The 15,274-nt window shown below is 50.8% G+C and overlaps 1 protein-coding gene across 7 annotated transcripts in view; it reads left to right on the forward strand.

Moving 5' to 3' along the window:
- Positions 1-15,274, forward strand: part of CRB2 (crumbs 2, cell polarity complex component) — a 116,389-nt gene that overhangs the window by 78,713 nt on the left and 22,402 nt on the right. For 6 of the 7 annotated variants that reach the window (XM_025194257.1, XM_025194256.1, XM_025194261.1 and 3 more), the window contains 5 exons: positions 6,039-6,740; positions 9,075-9,270; positions 9,834-9,973; positions 10,336-10,518; positions 11,411-11,524. In XM_025194257.1, coding sequence (XP_025050042.1) covers positions 6,039-6,740; positions 9,075-9,270; positions 9,834-9,973; positions 10,336-10,518; positions 11,411-11,524 — 1,335 coding nt within the window. Of the gene's footprint in view, positions 1-6,038; positions 6,741-9,074; positions 9,271-9,833; positions 9,974-10,335; positions 10,519-11,410; positions 11,525-15,274 lie in introns of those variants that run through there. The other variant, XM_025194266.1, reaches the window with a different exon arrangement.

The raw sequence follows: 15,274 nt of genomic DNA on the forward strand, positions 1-15,274 counted from the left end.
AAGGCCAAGAAGCACTTGTTAATCCAAGAACAGGATCTTTTTGTAGAAAACCGTGGTGGTTTTCTGGTTGTGCGGTGGCTTCTGTGACCAGGTCTTCCCGTTCCATGAGGCTGTGCTGCAGCTTGGTTTGGGGTGGCAGGCTCCACTATTAGTGTATTGTGCCGCAGTGAAGGCTGTTATTAATTTGCTAATGAATATTTTATACATATTCAGACCTCATAATGAATAGTTAAGAACAAATATTGTGCGTGTCCCTGGCACTGACCCCCAGGAAGACCGCAACTAGAGTTTTAAAAGGGGCATGTTCTTCAAGGTCACACAGCATGGAGCCCATGGAGTCTCTCCTTCAGAAGTGACCGTATTTCATGAAGCCAGGGGGTGGTTTGATTACACGACACCAGCTTGGTGTATTGAATCCCTTCAGATTCTCTGCGTGCTTGCTGGGTGCAGTTGGGTTAGTGGAATAGGAGTGTCCATCTGCTGTTCTCCCATGTGGCTAAAATCCACCTCCTGAGACTGACTGGTCTACTATTGATCTGTATATTAACAAATTCTCCTTTATAGTGAAGTTTGCATCCAAAAGAATAGCACCGGCTCGAACAGGTCTTAACAGAACTCTCCTCTTTGCATCAGAGGAAATGCTAGAACTACAGCTGAGAGTGCTGCACTTCCAAGTGACTTCATCCTCAAGTCAGTGGTGTTGGTGTGCGTGTGTGCGCATGAGTGTATGTGTGAAAGAGACTGTTTAAACCTTTCTTATAAAAAGGTAAAAACAGAAGGTAAAAGTGCAGAAGTGTGTGCCCCACAAGCATGAAACACTTGTCGGTAACAAAGCATCTATATCAGAGAGAGTGAGAGAGCTGCATTGAAGAGGACACACTGGTATGTAAAATTCTCCTCCTCCCTGGCAGTGAAGTCCCATAGTGGACTGAGCTATACTTATGTTGTATTTGCATAAAACTTGGAGAAGTAGAGAGAGACTTGCTTCCCCTTCTCCTTGAGAAAGCTCTCTTCGTTTTTTCTAAAAGCTTCTCTTCGTGGGTAGCCTCCTTGTGCTAAGGAGAAGAGTTACAGACACAAACACACAGGGTTTGGCTTTGATGTGATAAATTGCTGTTCTGCCCTCCTTGAGTCCATCAGCTCCCTGTCGCTCAGGGCAGCAAGCACTTTTATTATTTTTACTTGCTTACTGCTTGTGCTGTGGTAGCATCTGGGGCCCCATTTATTCCAGTGGGAGGCATCATACAGCCACATAATCACCACCAGTGCCTGTCCCAAACAGCTTATGTTCAAAAGAGGGAAAAGCTGGATTCACTGAGGTCGGTGGAAACATTCCCACTGACTTCCAGGCAAGATTTGAATCCAAGTTCCTACTCTGTTACACTGGTAAATAATAAAATGGCTGGGTGTTACTCCTGATTTGTACCAGTGCGACAGAGTCAAACATGGTTCACGATTGTATCCTTGTAAGGTAAATCTGACTTGAATAATCTGACTGTGTTTTATGTCTCTTGACACATTGTTTAGGCTTGAACTTTGAATTATTTTTCACAGCTGGCTAGAACTCTTCCATATTTATTAATGTAATTATCAGGGCAAATCCTGTGCCCTGGCCATTAGCCTCCTGACTGCAGTTTTCATCCTGTACTTATATAACCCATCATGTGAGTGCAAATAATGGCTGTTCAGGCAAGAAGAACTGAATTCCACTAGGAACCAAGAGCTGCCTCTTACAGAAGCAGGAAGGTATGAAAGGGCTTTCTGATTCATTTGTAAGTGAGAAAGGCAGGTACTGGTGTTGGACTTGAATCATCTCCTTTAGAAAAGCTCTGGTAGGGCCCAGACCTGATTGCTCTGAGCTATCCCAGCACAAACCTTGTACTGCTGCAAAGTGCCCCAGTGGCTGTGCCCCGAGTGGCTGCCAGTTGGAGCGAGGCAGCAGCAATGATCATGAGAAGCATGTATATATGAGCTTAATCATTACAACGCCCCTATATACTTCCCATATCTATTGTACCAGGTGTGGCTGTAACTTCCTCTGTGCTTTTCTCATGATCAGTCACGTTTGGTGCCGTGCACCTTTACAGTTTGCTGTTTAATGAACGGATTGAGTGACAGCATTCCTACACACCTGTTGTTTATGGTTTGGTCATCCTCTTCTTTCTACCTGCTTTCCTTATCTATCGCAGCCATCCACGCCGATCCTATCCATCCGGGGGTGCCCTGGACCAGATTCCACTTTCTGCTGCATCCTGTCACCGTCTTCAGACCTCTAAATTTTGAATTCCTGCTCCTGTCGCCTTGTGGCCTACAGTGGCTATAGCTTTCAGACATCCCTAAATCATTATCTGTCTATTAAGTCAAGTCAGTCCTAAGGCTGCTGTGACTGTTGGAGCACCTTGGATGCTGTAACAACCCTCTTCCACTCTGCTCTGTGTTGGCTAGCTTCATGCACCCTGTCAGTTGAAGCCCCGTCTGGTCCTTGATATTGGTTCCCCAACTCTTCTTGGGTCTGCCTCTTTTTTTCTTTCCCTCCACCGTGCCCTGCGTTATGGTGTCGGCAAGGGTGTCCAGCCTTCTTGTGATGTCCAAACCATCACAATTCCCTTCATCACACAACCTCTAACCATGGACTGGGTAACAGGTCAACCTGCCTGGCACAGCACCTGGTGATGCCATGACAATAACCACAGTAAACTCAGAAGAAAATGGAGCCCCCTAAAAGGCTCTTTAGCACCTTTCTCTCTTGTGGTGATGGGAGAAGAGGCTTTTCTGGATCCTTATATTTGTCATGGGAACGGTTTGCAGGTGGGTTCTGTCCTGTGCTTACATGCCTGTGTAGCTGCAGGACCCTGAATTTTGCCATAAAGAAAAGGACAAGTCTTAATGACCCATGAAAATTCACAGGCAGCATAGTGAGGGAAATCACTGGGTGACAAGTCAGCTGTTGCTCCATCACGCGGGAAGTTTGGCTAGAGAGGGAGCAGCCCCCTTGCCTGGGCTCTGCTGCGGGTAGTGTGGACTCTCCCTGTTCTATAGGAACATGGGGCTGGGCACGCATCCCTTGGAGCAGCTGGGACCCTCCCTGGGGTGGCGAGTGCTTGCCAGCTCTCCTGCAGTGTCAGCTGGGCTGCGGTGCAGTGCAGATGCATCCAAACAGCCCATTGCTCGTGCTGGCCCTTGCGTTGCTTCTGTCTCCACTCCAGCAGGTGCATTTCTTTGTATACCTACTCCTGAAGGAGCTTCCTCGCCTGCAGACGGAGCTCCTTCTTGGGCTGGGAGCAGATAGGGGCACTGTGCCATTTGAACACGCAGCGGATCTAGTTCCTCTCTGCTGGGGCCGGTGCATTGGGCTTTTGGAAGGTGGAGACTGAAACCAGCACCTCGTTAGGTGCACAAAGGCTCCCGTCCACCACCCTGCTTCAGGCCAGCTTCCCGGGCTGCCGCCTCTAATTGCTACAGCAGATTCCAGGCAGATTCCGTCATCCCTGGTTTCTGCCTGAGTGGGAATCTGAGAATAAAAGGGCGGATGGCAGAATAATGGGTGCACTGGACAGTGCAGGGCACGGCAGCCCTCCCCGGCATCACATGAGAGGCCCACGGGAGGAGGGAATGCGGAGGATGCTGGAGTGAGGGAGGATTCAGTAAATCCTTGAGCTTCCCCCCACCTCCTCCTCAAAGGAGACCTCACCAGGCTTTGGAGAGCAGGAATTAAGGGAGGTCAGGGCAGGGGCAGGCTTTTGTAAACCAGGGCCTGCTATAAATGGCTTTCATGAACCGGAGGCCTCCACTCCCACATACAAAGGGAGCCAGGCGTGGATGGGGGTGAGCTGATAAAAAGCCACCGACACAAATAACTCGTGGGTGGGTATAAAATGTGCCAGAGCAAGACAAACATAACGAAAAATGGGCGAGGTGAATGGTGGCCCGAAGGAGAGAATGTGTAAGGTCAGCGGGAAAGCGAGGCCCTGAGCTGGAAATTCCCAGCCAGGGGCACAGCATGCTAAAATGGCTTTCCTCAGCGAGGAGCAGGGTGCTGTGTGTGCTGCAGGGGCTGCTGGCCATTTGAGCAACTGCGTCCTCTCGGGCCATGGAGGAGAGCAGGTCCTTTCACTAGCTGGCTCGAGAAAATATGCAGCAAGGCAGCAGACAACACAAAGGACTGTGCCCACATTGGCTTCTGAAAACAAGGCTGGCTCCAAGAGCTAATGAGCCAGGACACGCAAGCTTAGTTAGGCAAACTCAGAGCCAGCTCAAGAAGAATGAGAGTTATTCCTCAGGTGTTCTGTGCAGCTGAACGTCCTCTCCCTCTGCTCCATGGTCAGTCTGCATAGAGAAAGTGTTTCCAGCGCATCCGTCACGTTTGCAGAATAACCTCCTGATTGCAAACACTTTGTGCCATTCTCCTGTGCAAAAGCAGTCTTTAGTGGCTGCCCTCCCCAGCTTCTCTGCTAGAGTCTTCTCCAGGTCCCAGCTTGCAGTGAAGGAAGGACTGCTCAGCAAAAGTTGCACGGTGCTAGCAGTTTGGGACAGTTTTCTGCTATCTCTTGTGATGGATGGGACAGGCCCCCTTGTCCATGCTGTTTTACTGTCCTACACTTGTAGGGAGGGATCCAGGCCAAGCCTGGCTTCCCATTAGTGATGACATCTCCTGAGCAGCCTGATCCAGTGTTATTCCCGTTCCCCTTCTTCTCAGTCCTGTGCCCCTTGCCTTGTGCAGTCTCACCATCGTCAGCGAGATGTGATGTTCTAGCCCGTACACCATCACGTTTCTGGAGGGTGGAATTGTTTAGGGAAGATCCTTCCTCCTAAACTTGACGGACCTCCATTTGCCGGGTTCCGAGATGTGAGAGATGGGCACGAACAAAACCCTTAGATCCAAATGCCCCAACTTTGGGGAAATCTGGATTGGACCTTGGCAGCTGGCGCATCTCAGTGTTAGACTGAGGCGGTGCTTTTGCTCTGGACGTGCCCCAGTTCTGGAAGACTCAGTGTGAATGTGAACGTTGCCTTGAACCCCAAATCCCTCCCAGCCAACACATCTTCCAGCATCATCTGCCCTGGCAAAGAATGCCTTATCCAGGCATGAGTTCATTCCCTTGCCTTGTATGCATAGGGTGCTTATTTAGTGATCATGAGGCTCTGGGTGCTTTAGATGGACAAAGAGGGACAGTGGGTGCAACAGCCAGTTCGGCCATGGGGATGGACACTTGTGGCAGTAGCTACCGATCCCCAGGGTTCTTGCTGAAAGAAAGCTGCTGCCTGGGAGCGTGGTGTGGGAGTGATGAAGTGGGAGTGATGCTACCTCAGTGGCACTGAGCTGGAGTCACTGAAAGCCAAATAGGGCAGTCTGGCCTCTAGTTACAGCACCAGCTTCTGCTGCTTACTGGAGGTTACAGGTTCCCTTAATGTTCAGGGTAACTGAATTAGGTGAAGGGTAGAGAAAATGCCTGTAAAGGCAGTGTGAGCAGAGATCCACCAGGCTAGCTTAGGTGTGTACATAGTTGATTTAGTCATATGACTAAAGGATGAGGCAGAAGGCGGAAGGGATGGAAGATCGGAGAGAGGAGTCTCTCCAGCAGGAAACCCTGGGCCTTCTGGGGATTTCATGGTCAAACCCAACACCTTAAAAGACGCTGAGAAACCAGGGAGCAGGCAGTGCAGATCCTGGAACACCGGTGAGAAACTCCCATAGGATCTCTGCATCGTATGTGCGCTTTGTCTTGTGGATAGCTTATTGTACTCCTTGGCAAGCATCATAACCTCCTGGTGAAACAGACTTCTGGACTGCCATGGTCTAAAACACTGAGGACCTAACCGCCCTGCCTAGCCACATGCTGGGACAAGCACTGTTCCTCTAAGGGAGACCCGTCATGTCTCCACGCAAGGCTTGTGGAAAGCGGCTAGCTTTTAGATGAGCAAAGCCAGTGACGCCCCTGGTGGTGTGGGGTTGGCGTGGGGGAGCTCTCAGATGTGCATCATAATTACAGGAAGAGTCCATTGCCCAAGGTAACCAGGAGTTTTTCTCTTCTCCACAGGTTCCACGTGCACTGAAGATGTCAAGAGTTGTTCATCGTCCCCTTGTCAGAATGGAGGGAGTTGTGAGGACTTGGGAAGGGGATACCGGTGCGTCTGCCCTCAGCAGCCCCTAGCCTACACGGGCACGAACTGTGAACTCCTCTATGATGCGTGTGCTGTGCACGCGTGCTCCACCAATAAAACCTGCCGCACAGTGCCAGGGCTCCAGGAGTATGAATGCATCTGCAGGCCTGGCTTCACAGGTATCGATTGTAGTGTTAATATTAACGAGTGTGAGAGCAACCCTTGCAAAGAGCCGCATTTTGAATGTGTAGATAGTGTAAATGGATACACCTGCCAATGCCAAACAGGACTGACTGGAGAAGGCTGCCAAACAGCAATCTCTCTGTGCTCTAGCCATGCCTGCCTAAATAACGGGACCTGCGTCCAGAGTGCTGAGGATTATGTCTGCTTCTGCCTGCCTGGCTTCACTGGGGACCATTGTGAGCACGACGTCAACGAGTGCGCCTCCAGCCCGTGCCAGAACGGGGCCATCTGCCGGGACATGGTGAACGAGTACAAATGTTTCTGTGTGCCTGGGTTCCAAGGGTACCGCTGCGAGATAGATATCAACGAGTGTGCATCCCGGCCCTGCAAAAACAATGGCACCTGCCGGAACGAGAGGGATCACTATATCTGCGAGTGTGTCCCTGGCTACACAGGTACCTTCGTGATCGTGCATTTGCCTGTCAGGGGCACTGTTGTCTTGTTTGTGCTGCTCCAGCTGGGCACCTGCCCCCACAACCCCAGCGAGTTTCTCATGGCACCTCTGTGTTACAGTGGTGGGGCTAAGCCATCGTCAGGCAGCGCCAGGTAGATACCTGTACTCCAGGCTTGCTGTTCCTGGGAAAGAGGGGTTTGGATTGCAGGGTGGATCCAAGGGTCTTGTTCATGTCCATCTCTGGTATCTTATAACCCTGCAAACAGAGACCTGTCATGTTTAATAGGAAAGCTCTTCCCTAAACAAATCTACCCTCCAGAGACATGATGGCGTATGGGCTCAGACCAAGAGGCTTAACTTCCCTGGAGCCATATGGAATTGGCAATGTGTGACATGATAAGGAAGTGATCAACTTGGATGAGGGTGTGAGTAATGGAGAGGCACAGAAACATGACAGTCCTCGGGGTGTTCAGGGGTGCAGCTAGTTTTTCTAAGTCAGGCCCAGGGAACTCTGTCCTGCCTTGAAGCGTTTCTCTAGAGCAGGAGTCCCTGAAGCAAAGTAGCTTTTAGTGGTAGATTTGTTCTTCCTACCCCTTTAAGTCCAGAGAGCATTTGTTCTGCCTGTGCCTCCGAGTAGCTCGCCCTGGTGCATCCGGGTGGTGGTGGTTTGCTGTGTCACCTGCACCTGCGAGCGAGCAGCGGGGCAGCAGAGCAGAGCGAGGGTCTCCTCTCCCCCGCCGCGCCATGGGAATGGAATGTGGCCATGATGCACTCGCCTCCCCCTGGTACCGGCCAGCACACGACCTTTCCCAGCCTCACCCGGTGTCCCTGGCTGGGCCGTGCAGGAGTTACGTTACTGTAAAGGAATGTGGGGGGTCGCTGGGCCGCAGATTACAAGCGAATGGGGAGATGTTGCAACCTCAGGCACGCGGCCACTGCTGGAGCTGCTCTCTAGCGAAACGAACAGCGGGGTCAGAGGGAAAGAACCTGCTCAGCAACTGATTGTCCTTTTAGGGTTTAAAATACCCCCTGATTTAGAGTGTAACATGGAACTCAGCACTGGTGAGCCGGTTTCCCTTTCACTTCCCTGCAAAATCCTGAGGTCAGGAGGATTGCTGGCTGCAGCAAGGGGCGAAAGCAGCTGGCGATGCTGCAGGAGCACACAATGTCCCAAACACGAGGCTCTGCATCACAGCCTAGGTACACAGTCCTGGTTCAGAGTCTGGGCCAGCAGACTGAGCGGTTCCTGGTGCGAGAGGCTGGAATTTGGGCGAAGGAAGTTTTGATGTGAGGATTGACGGGTTTTGATCCGGCAGATTATGGGGCCTGCATTCCTTTAGGATTAGGATGGCCATGTCTGCTGCATGATGAGTCTCTGCCAGAAGGGAGGATTAGGTGGACTGGCAGGTGCCATTCTAGTGCCTTTCTTGGAGAGGTGATGTCAGGCCACGGGCAGTTTACGGAGGTGGGGAAAAGGGCAAGAGGGTCTTTATGGGAACTCCCATTCCATTGCTGGAGCTCTGGACATTAGGGAAAAACAATGGATGCCTTACTACTACGGATAGCGCAGTTACCGTAATTCATAGTGCCATGACCGATTGCAACAGGTAGCATGGCAACTAGCACCTCGTACTTCTCGAGTACTTGTTTCCTGAGGATTTCAAAGCAAGTTATAAATTTTGCTTAACCAGCCCTTTGAATGGTTTCTGGCATGGGTGTATAGGCATCCAGAAATCACCTTATCGGCCACCGAAACCTAATTACCTCTGGGGTGGAAGGCAGCAGCTGGCTAACAGTACCGAGGGACAGCAGTGATGAGCACTCCCTGACTGACATGGGGGAAGGTGCAGTAGGCAGACAAACTGCAAAGCTCCAGGCTGGAAGTTAGCCACGAGACTGTGATCAGTGGCCAATTTTTCCCTCCAAAATGCCATCCTGGGATTTTTTAATGAATGCAGATGAGCAGGACCATGATTTATGCCTCAGTAATTCAACAAAATGGAATGAAAGTTGGTGCTACAGCAGCTAGAGATTGCCAAATGTCACAAAGCATTTCTAGTGTTATTGATGTCAGAGGTCCATGAAGCAAAACCCAGAGGTCTTCCCAAGACTGCCTTGGCTACAAATACTAATTAAGGGCCCTTGATTTACTTGTGGGCACAATTGCTGCCCAGGCACTCCCCCAGCTCTTACAGTGACATTTATAAATAGGTCTCTGGTCCAGCAGATTGGGTTTAGTAGAGGTGCTTTCATAATCTCTGCCCAGAAGTCCAGCTGGTCCGAATTCTCCGTGCCAATCCCTAACACGGATTATTTCTTGTCTTTTGTAACAAAGATGTAAACTGTGATGCTGAAATAAATGAATGCGACTCGGACCCTTGCGAGAACGGGGGCACATGCAGTGACCACATTGGGTTCTTCACCTGCACCTGTGCGCCAGGCTACGAAGGAGTCCAGTGCGAGGTGGACATCAATGAATGTCTGAGCCAACCATGTAACAATGGTGGGAAGTGTCTTGACCTAGTTAACAGGTAAGATGCATGCTGCTTTGGCTGTTTGTGTCTGGTGATTGGATAGCCCAAATGAATCGAAGTCCTGCCTGGCATAACTCACTGACTGCAGAGCGATCAGTGCTGGGATGATTCGGGGTCAGTATTCCTGAAGGCTTCCCCGCTGACACCATATGCCCATTCAGTGTCTTTGAAGGTAAATGGCAGTGATTCTGACTTCACTAGGGTGATATGCCTGGGGCCCCTTTTGCCAGCACAGCTCCCAGAGATGCCAAGAACTGTTTGCCAGTTCAGGGGGTGGCTGCAGGTGGTATGGAAGGAGCTGCCCTCCTTGGCTGAGAGCTGACCCGTGTCTCTGAGCCTTGCCTTTCACATGCAGTGTTTGGGATCTGAGGCTGGCCTGCCTCGCCACCAGTTTCCAGCAGCGATCTCCTACTTGTGGAGACAGAACTGCTCTTCTCGCAGCTTGTGGGTGGGCCTGAGGGTTGGGGGCATCACCCACAAATCTCTTTGCTTGCCCTCCAGAAAGGGCTGCGCTTTGCCATTGCAAGCTCTTGCGTTGCTGTATTTTCTGTCCTCCACAGCTACCAGTGTGACTGCAGCGACACAGGCTTTGAAGGGGAGCACTGTGAGCTGGATATCCTCGAGTGTGCCTCCCAGCCCTGCCTGAACAGTGCCACGTGTCTGGAGGGGGTCAAGAATTATAGCTGTGCCTGCTGGCCAGGTGGGTAGGGAACTAGCTTAGCTCCCCTAGCACTAGAGCCTTGCCTGGTGAAGATCTGCAAGGCTGCCCCCAAGGCCCTCGACAATGCTGATGCTATCCCGTGTGGTCTAGTTTAGTTGTCAGCTCCCCAGGCAGTGGTGCTCTTGCTGCTCCCCTTGGTGCACAATCTAAAGTATCCCAATTCCAGGCCTTTTCCAGCCTGTTGGCTGGCTCCTGGCTCCCATCTCATTGCTAGTGGAGTATGCTGGGCCCTCTGCTTTGTGCTGAAGGCAGTGTCTCAGGCCCTTCATCACAGCTGTGGTGTGTTGGTGTCCCTTCCAGCGGAGGCCTGTGTTGTCTTAGCCCTGGTGTCTGTCTGGCAGGTTACATGGGGCAACGCTGTGAGGAGGATGTGGATGAGTGTGCCACAGAGCCCTGTCACAATGGAGGTGTGTGCTTCGAACGATCCAACCAGAGCTACTATGGGACGCAGCCAGACTTCCCCCATGAATTCAACTACAGCCAAGCTGCTGGTTTCCTCTGCTGGTGCCAACCAGGCTTTGAAGGTGAGTAGTACACTGGCATGTGCCCTGTCCCGGGCAAATGACAGCTGCACAGGTTAGGTCAGGGGGGATGGAGATGTGCTCTCTGCAGTGATGCACTGAAAGCCACCCAGATGGTTCTGGCTGGGCAGCTGCCTCAAATAGTGGGCATGTGCCAGTGCTCCTTTGCTGTGTGTGCCTAATACAAGCTGCTCTGAGTGGAAACCTCTCCAACCACCCCCACTGAGGGCCCTTCTTTAGTATCCTGCCAAGTACTCGGCAACTGGAGCTTGGTGGTCTTCATGGCTGTTCCCATGAGCACAGGGAAGACTGTGGAGGAAGCATCTAGCTCCCTGCAGTCCCATATGAGACTCTGTCTCCCCATATAGCACAGCGGCTGCTCTTGTGGCAGCTATGCCCATTGCTGGGGGTGGGGGGAGAGAATAAAGGCTTGCCTAGTACGTGCTCCTTGAGTGTGAGGTCCCTGGGGTATTCGACAGAGCTTCTACTCTTTCCCTGGTTTTTAAACTGTTTGTAGGAGTATGGGTTTGGGAGTGTGTGTGGACTCATGGAGGACAGAACAAAGCCCTGCTTTGGGAGTGTGGGAGTTTGGTTTCTTGCTTGCGGAGGGAACTGAGTCATGATCTCACCTCTGCTACTGCCTCATTGGATAATCTTGGGCAATTCCCTTCACCTCTCTGTGCCTAAGTTTCCCCCTTTTATAAATGGGGATAACTACCTGTTTGACAAGTGAGTATTGAGGGACAAGTCATGCCTCTGAAGGGTCCCTGGCATCTCTGGAGGGAAAGGTGCTAGAGAAGAGCCAAAGAGCTTTGTCTGGTGTGCCCGTGCCCTCGGGCTGGCTGCTTAAGGGTACTGATGTCCTTCTAATGGGATTGTGCCTTCAATCTCAAAGGGGAGACCTGCTCCGTCAACATCGATGAATGCGAGTCCCAGCCATGTCAGCACGGAGCACGCTGTGAAGATCTGGTTAACAGCTTCCTTTGCCATTGCCCACCGGGATACTCAGGTAATGCTGGTGCCTGGACCTGGGTGAGCCTGAGTGGCTGCTTATTGAGGCACATTCTGGCTTTAGGGGTGCTTGATTGGATTCAAGCACTGATGGACAGGGGCTGCCATAGCAGGGAGATGAATTGGGCAGATAAATGTGGGGGACTTTTAGTGTGAGACTTTTCCTTTGCAGCTGCCATGGGGAACAGCCCCCTGGCTAAGTCTGTCTGCCTTGCTACTGCTGCATCTCATCTCAGCCCTCAGATAAAAACATTCCTCCTTCATTCTCTGTAACGTTGAATCATCCTGCTTTTCAACACCTCAGTGCTGTTTTGAGCTGTAGTTTGTATGAAGGACACACTCCAGGGCTAGCTTGCATTCTTCCAGCCCTCAGTTCAACGTAACCTGCTCCATGTGTTGTCAGGCTGCCATCTCGTGGGGGAAAGACAAACTTGAAGCTACAAGAAAGCCTCCTTGTGTAACTTTTCTCAGGATAGCTGGGAGCATGGTCTTGAGTCTGCATCTAGCCTTGTCCATAAGGAAAACAATTTTCTTCTTGGACTAATATATATGGGTCTAGCTTTGCTGGTCTAACCCCGTGCATGGACACTCTTATTCTAAACCAGGCACCTTTAGACAAGTTTGCTTCCCTCTCTTCCCACTAACAGCTGCTAAATCTGAAAGGTACTTAGGTGTCCATGGGGGGGTGAACTTCACACCTCAGGTTATCCCACAAAAGCATTCCTTTGTACCCGGCCCGGTGAGAACAGGCTTTATTCCAAGGTCTAAATTGCAAGGACAAGGACAGTTAAGGTGCAGCCCCCACGAGCAGAAACCTCTTCCAAGGGGAACGTCTTCAAGTTCTTCCAGTCTGTCCGTGCTGCCCATCAGAGTTCTTGTCTGTCTGTGCATCCAGGGCTGTTGCCCTCCCTCAGTGCTCTGGCACTGCTCAGAGAGCAGGGATTTTGTTTCGCTTTGCCAAACCACAGGTTTGCTTAATCCCTTCCAAACGCTTGGCCTGCTCTTATGGGCAGAAAAGCCGACACATACACAGGATGGGGAGAGATGGGGGAGCTGGGGTGTTCGTTCTGCGGGATCTGTTTTGGGTTCATTAGTACTCGAAGGGGATTAGGGTCAGGTTGCCCTTCTGGATCTTGCCTTTGTTTAAAGGACTTTGTCGTGTTTGAGGTAGTTCGGAAACATTAACACAGTGAAAGTTGGGAGCAGCAGGTGGGGAAGTCACATTTTGCCCCTCTGTGAGCTCAGTGAGCTGAATGAGTGCATGTGGAGGAGTGAAGCTGACAGGGAAATAATAGCAATTAATCTCCCCTGCTTTGTCAATTAATTCCAGTATAGACCTGCCGGGTAAACAGCTTATTACTTCATATTAGGATCACAGAACAACTTTGTGAAGCTTCCCATAATGTTTCTGTTCAAAACCCATTTTTGCGGTGGCTTAGATCTGCCATGAGCTTGCATTTAAGCTGCCTTCTGCGATTAAAGTGAACTTGCTACTCTGATGTAGGCTGCTTTTCAGTTTCTCTCCAGGAGCCCTTTCCCCCATCTCAGGAATTTGGGGAGTGTTGGGATAACATTGTGAATCATCAGAAATTGCATTCATCCATGTTAACTGTCTAAGTGCTGGCTTGGGCTGGAGCACAGCTGGGAGACGAGATGGCTTTTGTCTCAAAACGTTAACTGTTTCAAAAGTAATAAACAGTAAATGGAAACCCAGCGCCCTAGTCCCGTCAGAACCGCACGGTGAGCTAGGACACCGGATTAGCAGGTCTAGGAGAGTGTCTGCTGTATAGGCCTTGTGACCTCTGCACTTAGTATGTCCTAGGGAGCTGAGGTGATGTCAGTGTGCGCCTGATTCCCTTTGCCATTAGGGGATGGGTTGGATCAGAGGGGCACACAAGAGGAAAATGAGTCTGGCTTGGAAACAAGAGCTATTGTAGTCAATCTAAGGGCAAATTTCCACCCAAGGAAGAGCCAGGCTGAAGGGGAACAGCAGTTGTACACATGGATCTGGCCCTGGGGTCACTGTGTTATCTGGAAAGAAAATGACCTCTTGATCTCAGTGGTTTTAGTGTGGTGTGGTGACAGTTCAGGACAGGAATGAGGAAGAAAAGTATGTCCATTTGGATATACTTGGGAACTGGAAGAATGTAATTATTGATCTGGGATTTAGGCAGTTCATCCATGAAAAAAGCCAAATGAGCACTAGTGGCTTGACTGCACTTGTTATGTACGGCAGGAGCTGTAGGAGCACAGCGCCTTCTAGCATTGTGCTGCAGCGTTGGGTCAGCCGGAGTGAAAGATGAGCACTACTCGCTCCATGGCAAAGATCGCCTCCTGCAGCACCTGGGTTCTCCTTGTTCCCCCAGCCAAATGCTAACCCTGTCTAAGTGGTGATTGCCATGCTCAGCCTTCCCTAGAAACAAGCTGCTGCATTGCTGAAGCTGAGACAGACAGCAGGTTCATTGTCTTTCAGCAACGATCCAAATGCTTGCCAGCCATCTTACTTCAGTCCTCAACCTCCTTTTAAGAATCAGAAATGCTTTTTCCTTGTATTGAGAAGGTCTGCCTTGCCAACAGCTTTTCATGCCAGGGCACTGCACAAGCTCAGGTACTCTAGAGTTCTTGGCTTAGGCACAATGCCCGGTGGACTGAATTGAATTGGGAAAGTTTGCTTCCCTGCTCCCCCTGCTCCAAATGGATGGCTTATTTAATTTCCTCGTACAGACATTTTCCAGGTGTCTGCTTTGTTTAAAAAATGTGACCTCCACTCTAGCCAGAGAAGGCAGCTAAAAGGTTAAGAGACTAAAGAGATTAGAGAACCGTTAGCCGTTGGACAGGGGGAGCTCTTTCAGCAAACACAGCAGAATGCAGCCAGCAGATGCATCCCAGGGCTCCTTCATTTTAACAGGAAGGTATATTACCTTTGTGCACATACCACAGGCAGCTGCCGAGAGGCTGGGCTGTGAAACATTCAGACAGATGCCTAGACCTATTTTCAGATGTGTGCAATGAGTACGAGTTGGTCCTGGGTACAGCTAGGGTGAGCTGGGTACTGTTCAGTCCGTGCTGCATCTCCCAACCGGATTATGACTCCATTGTTAATCAGGCCTTTTAAACTGGCTGCCGGCTGACCAGGCGCTGCAAGCATTGACACTCCAGAGTAGTGTCTGGTGTCAGACATGATTCAACCGTGTGTAGTGAGCACCTTTGCCTGAAAGCATCCACTGAGGTTCTGGTCTGACAGTCGCACTGGGTCTGTTTGGACCTGGCTGGTTTAGCAGATTGACCAGAAGGCAGAATGAGAGATGTGCCAGTTACTTCCAGCTCGCCCGTGTCAAAGGGCTTGGAGAGGATTAGTAAAGGTGGAGCAACTGTGATGAATTAAATGAGGCTTCCCTGTTAATGAAAAAGGATGAAGCCCAGTTTAGTGTCACCTCTAGTGCCAGGCCAGGCAGAGACGTGAGCAGACCAGCCACTCAAACACATGCTGCTACGCACAATCTAGCAATGTCCCTACTGCAGCACAGAGCTGGGCTGCCACTGAAAGCTTCCAGGAGTGCCAGGCTGTTTTCAATTAGCAGTGGGTATGGGATTTGGGCAGTGCAGTGATTCCCATGTAAGAGGCGTGCTCCATAACATGCATCACCTTCACATGTACTCACTGCTTTGCATGCCAGTGAGCAGACTCCTGGTGTGCACTGTATGCCCACCTGGAGATCTCAAGGAAATTTCAGTAGCGCCCTCTCTC

Source organism: Alligator sinensis, unplaced genomic scaffold (genome assembly GCF_000455745.1).
Source record: "Alligator sinensis unplaced genomic scaffold, ASM45574v1 scaffold611_2, whole genome shotgun sequence".
In the NCBI taxonomy this organism is placed as follows: Eukaryota; Metazoa; Chordata; order Crocodylia; family Alligatoridae; genus Alligator; species Alligator sinensis.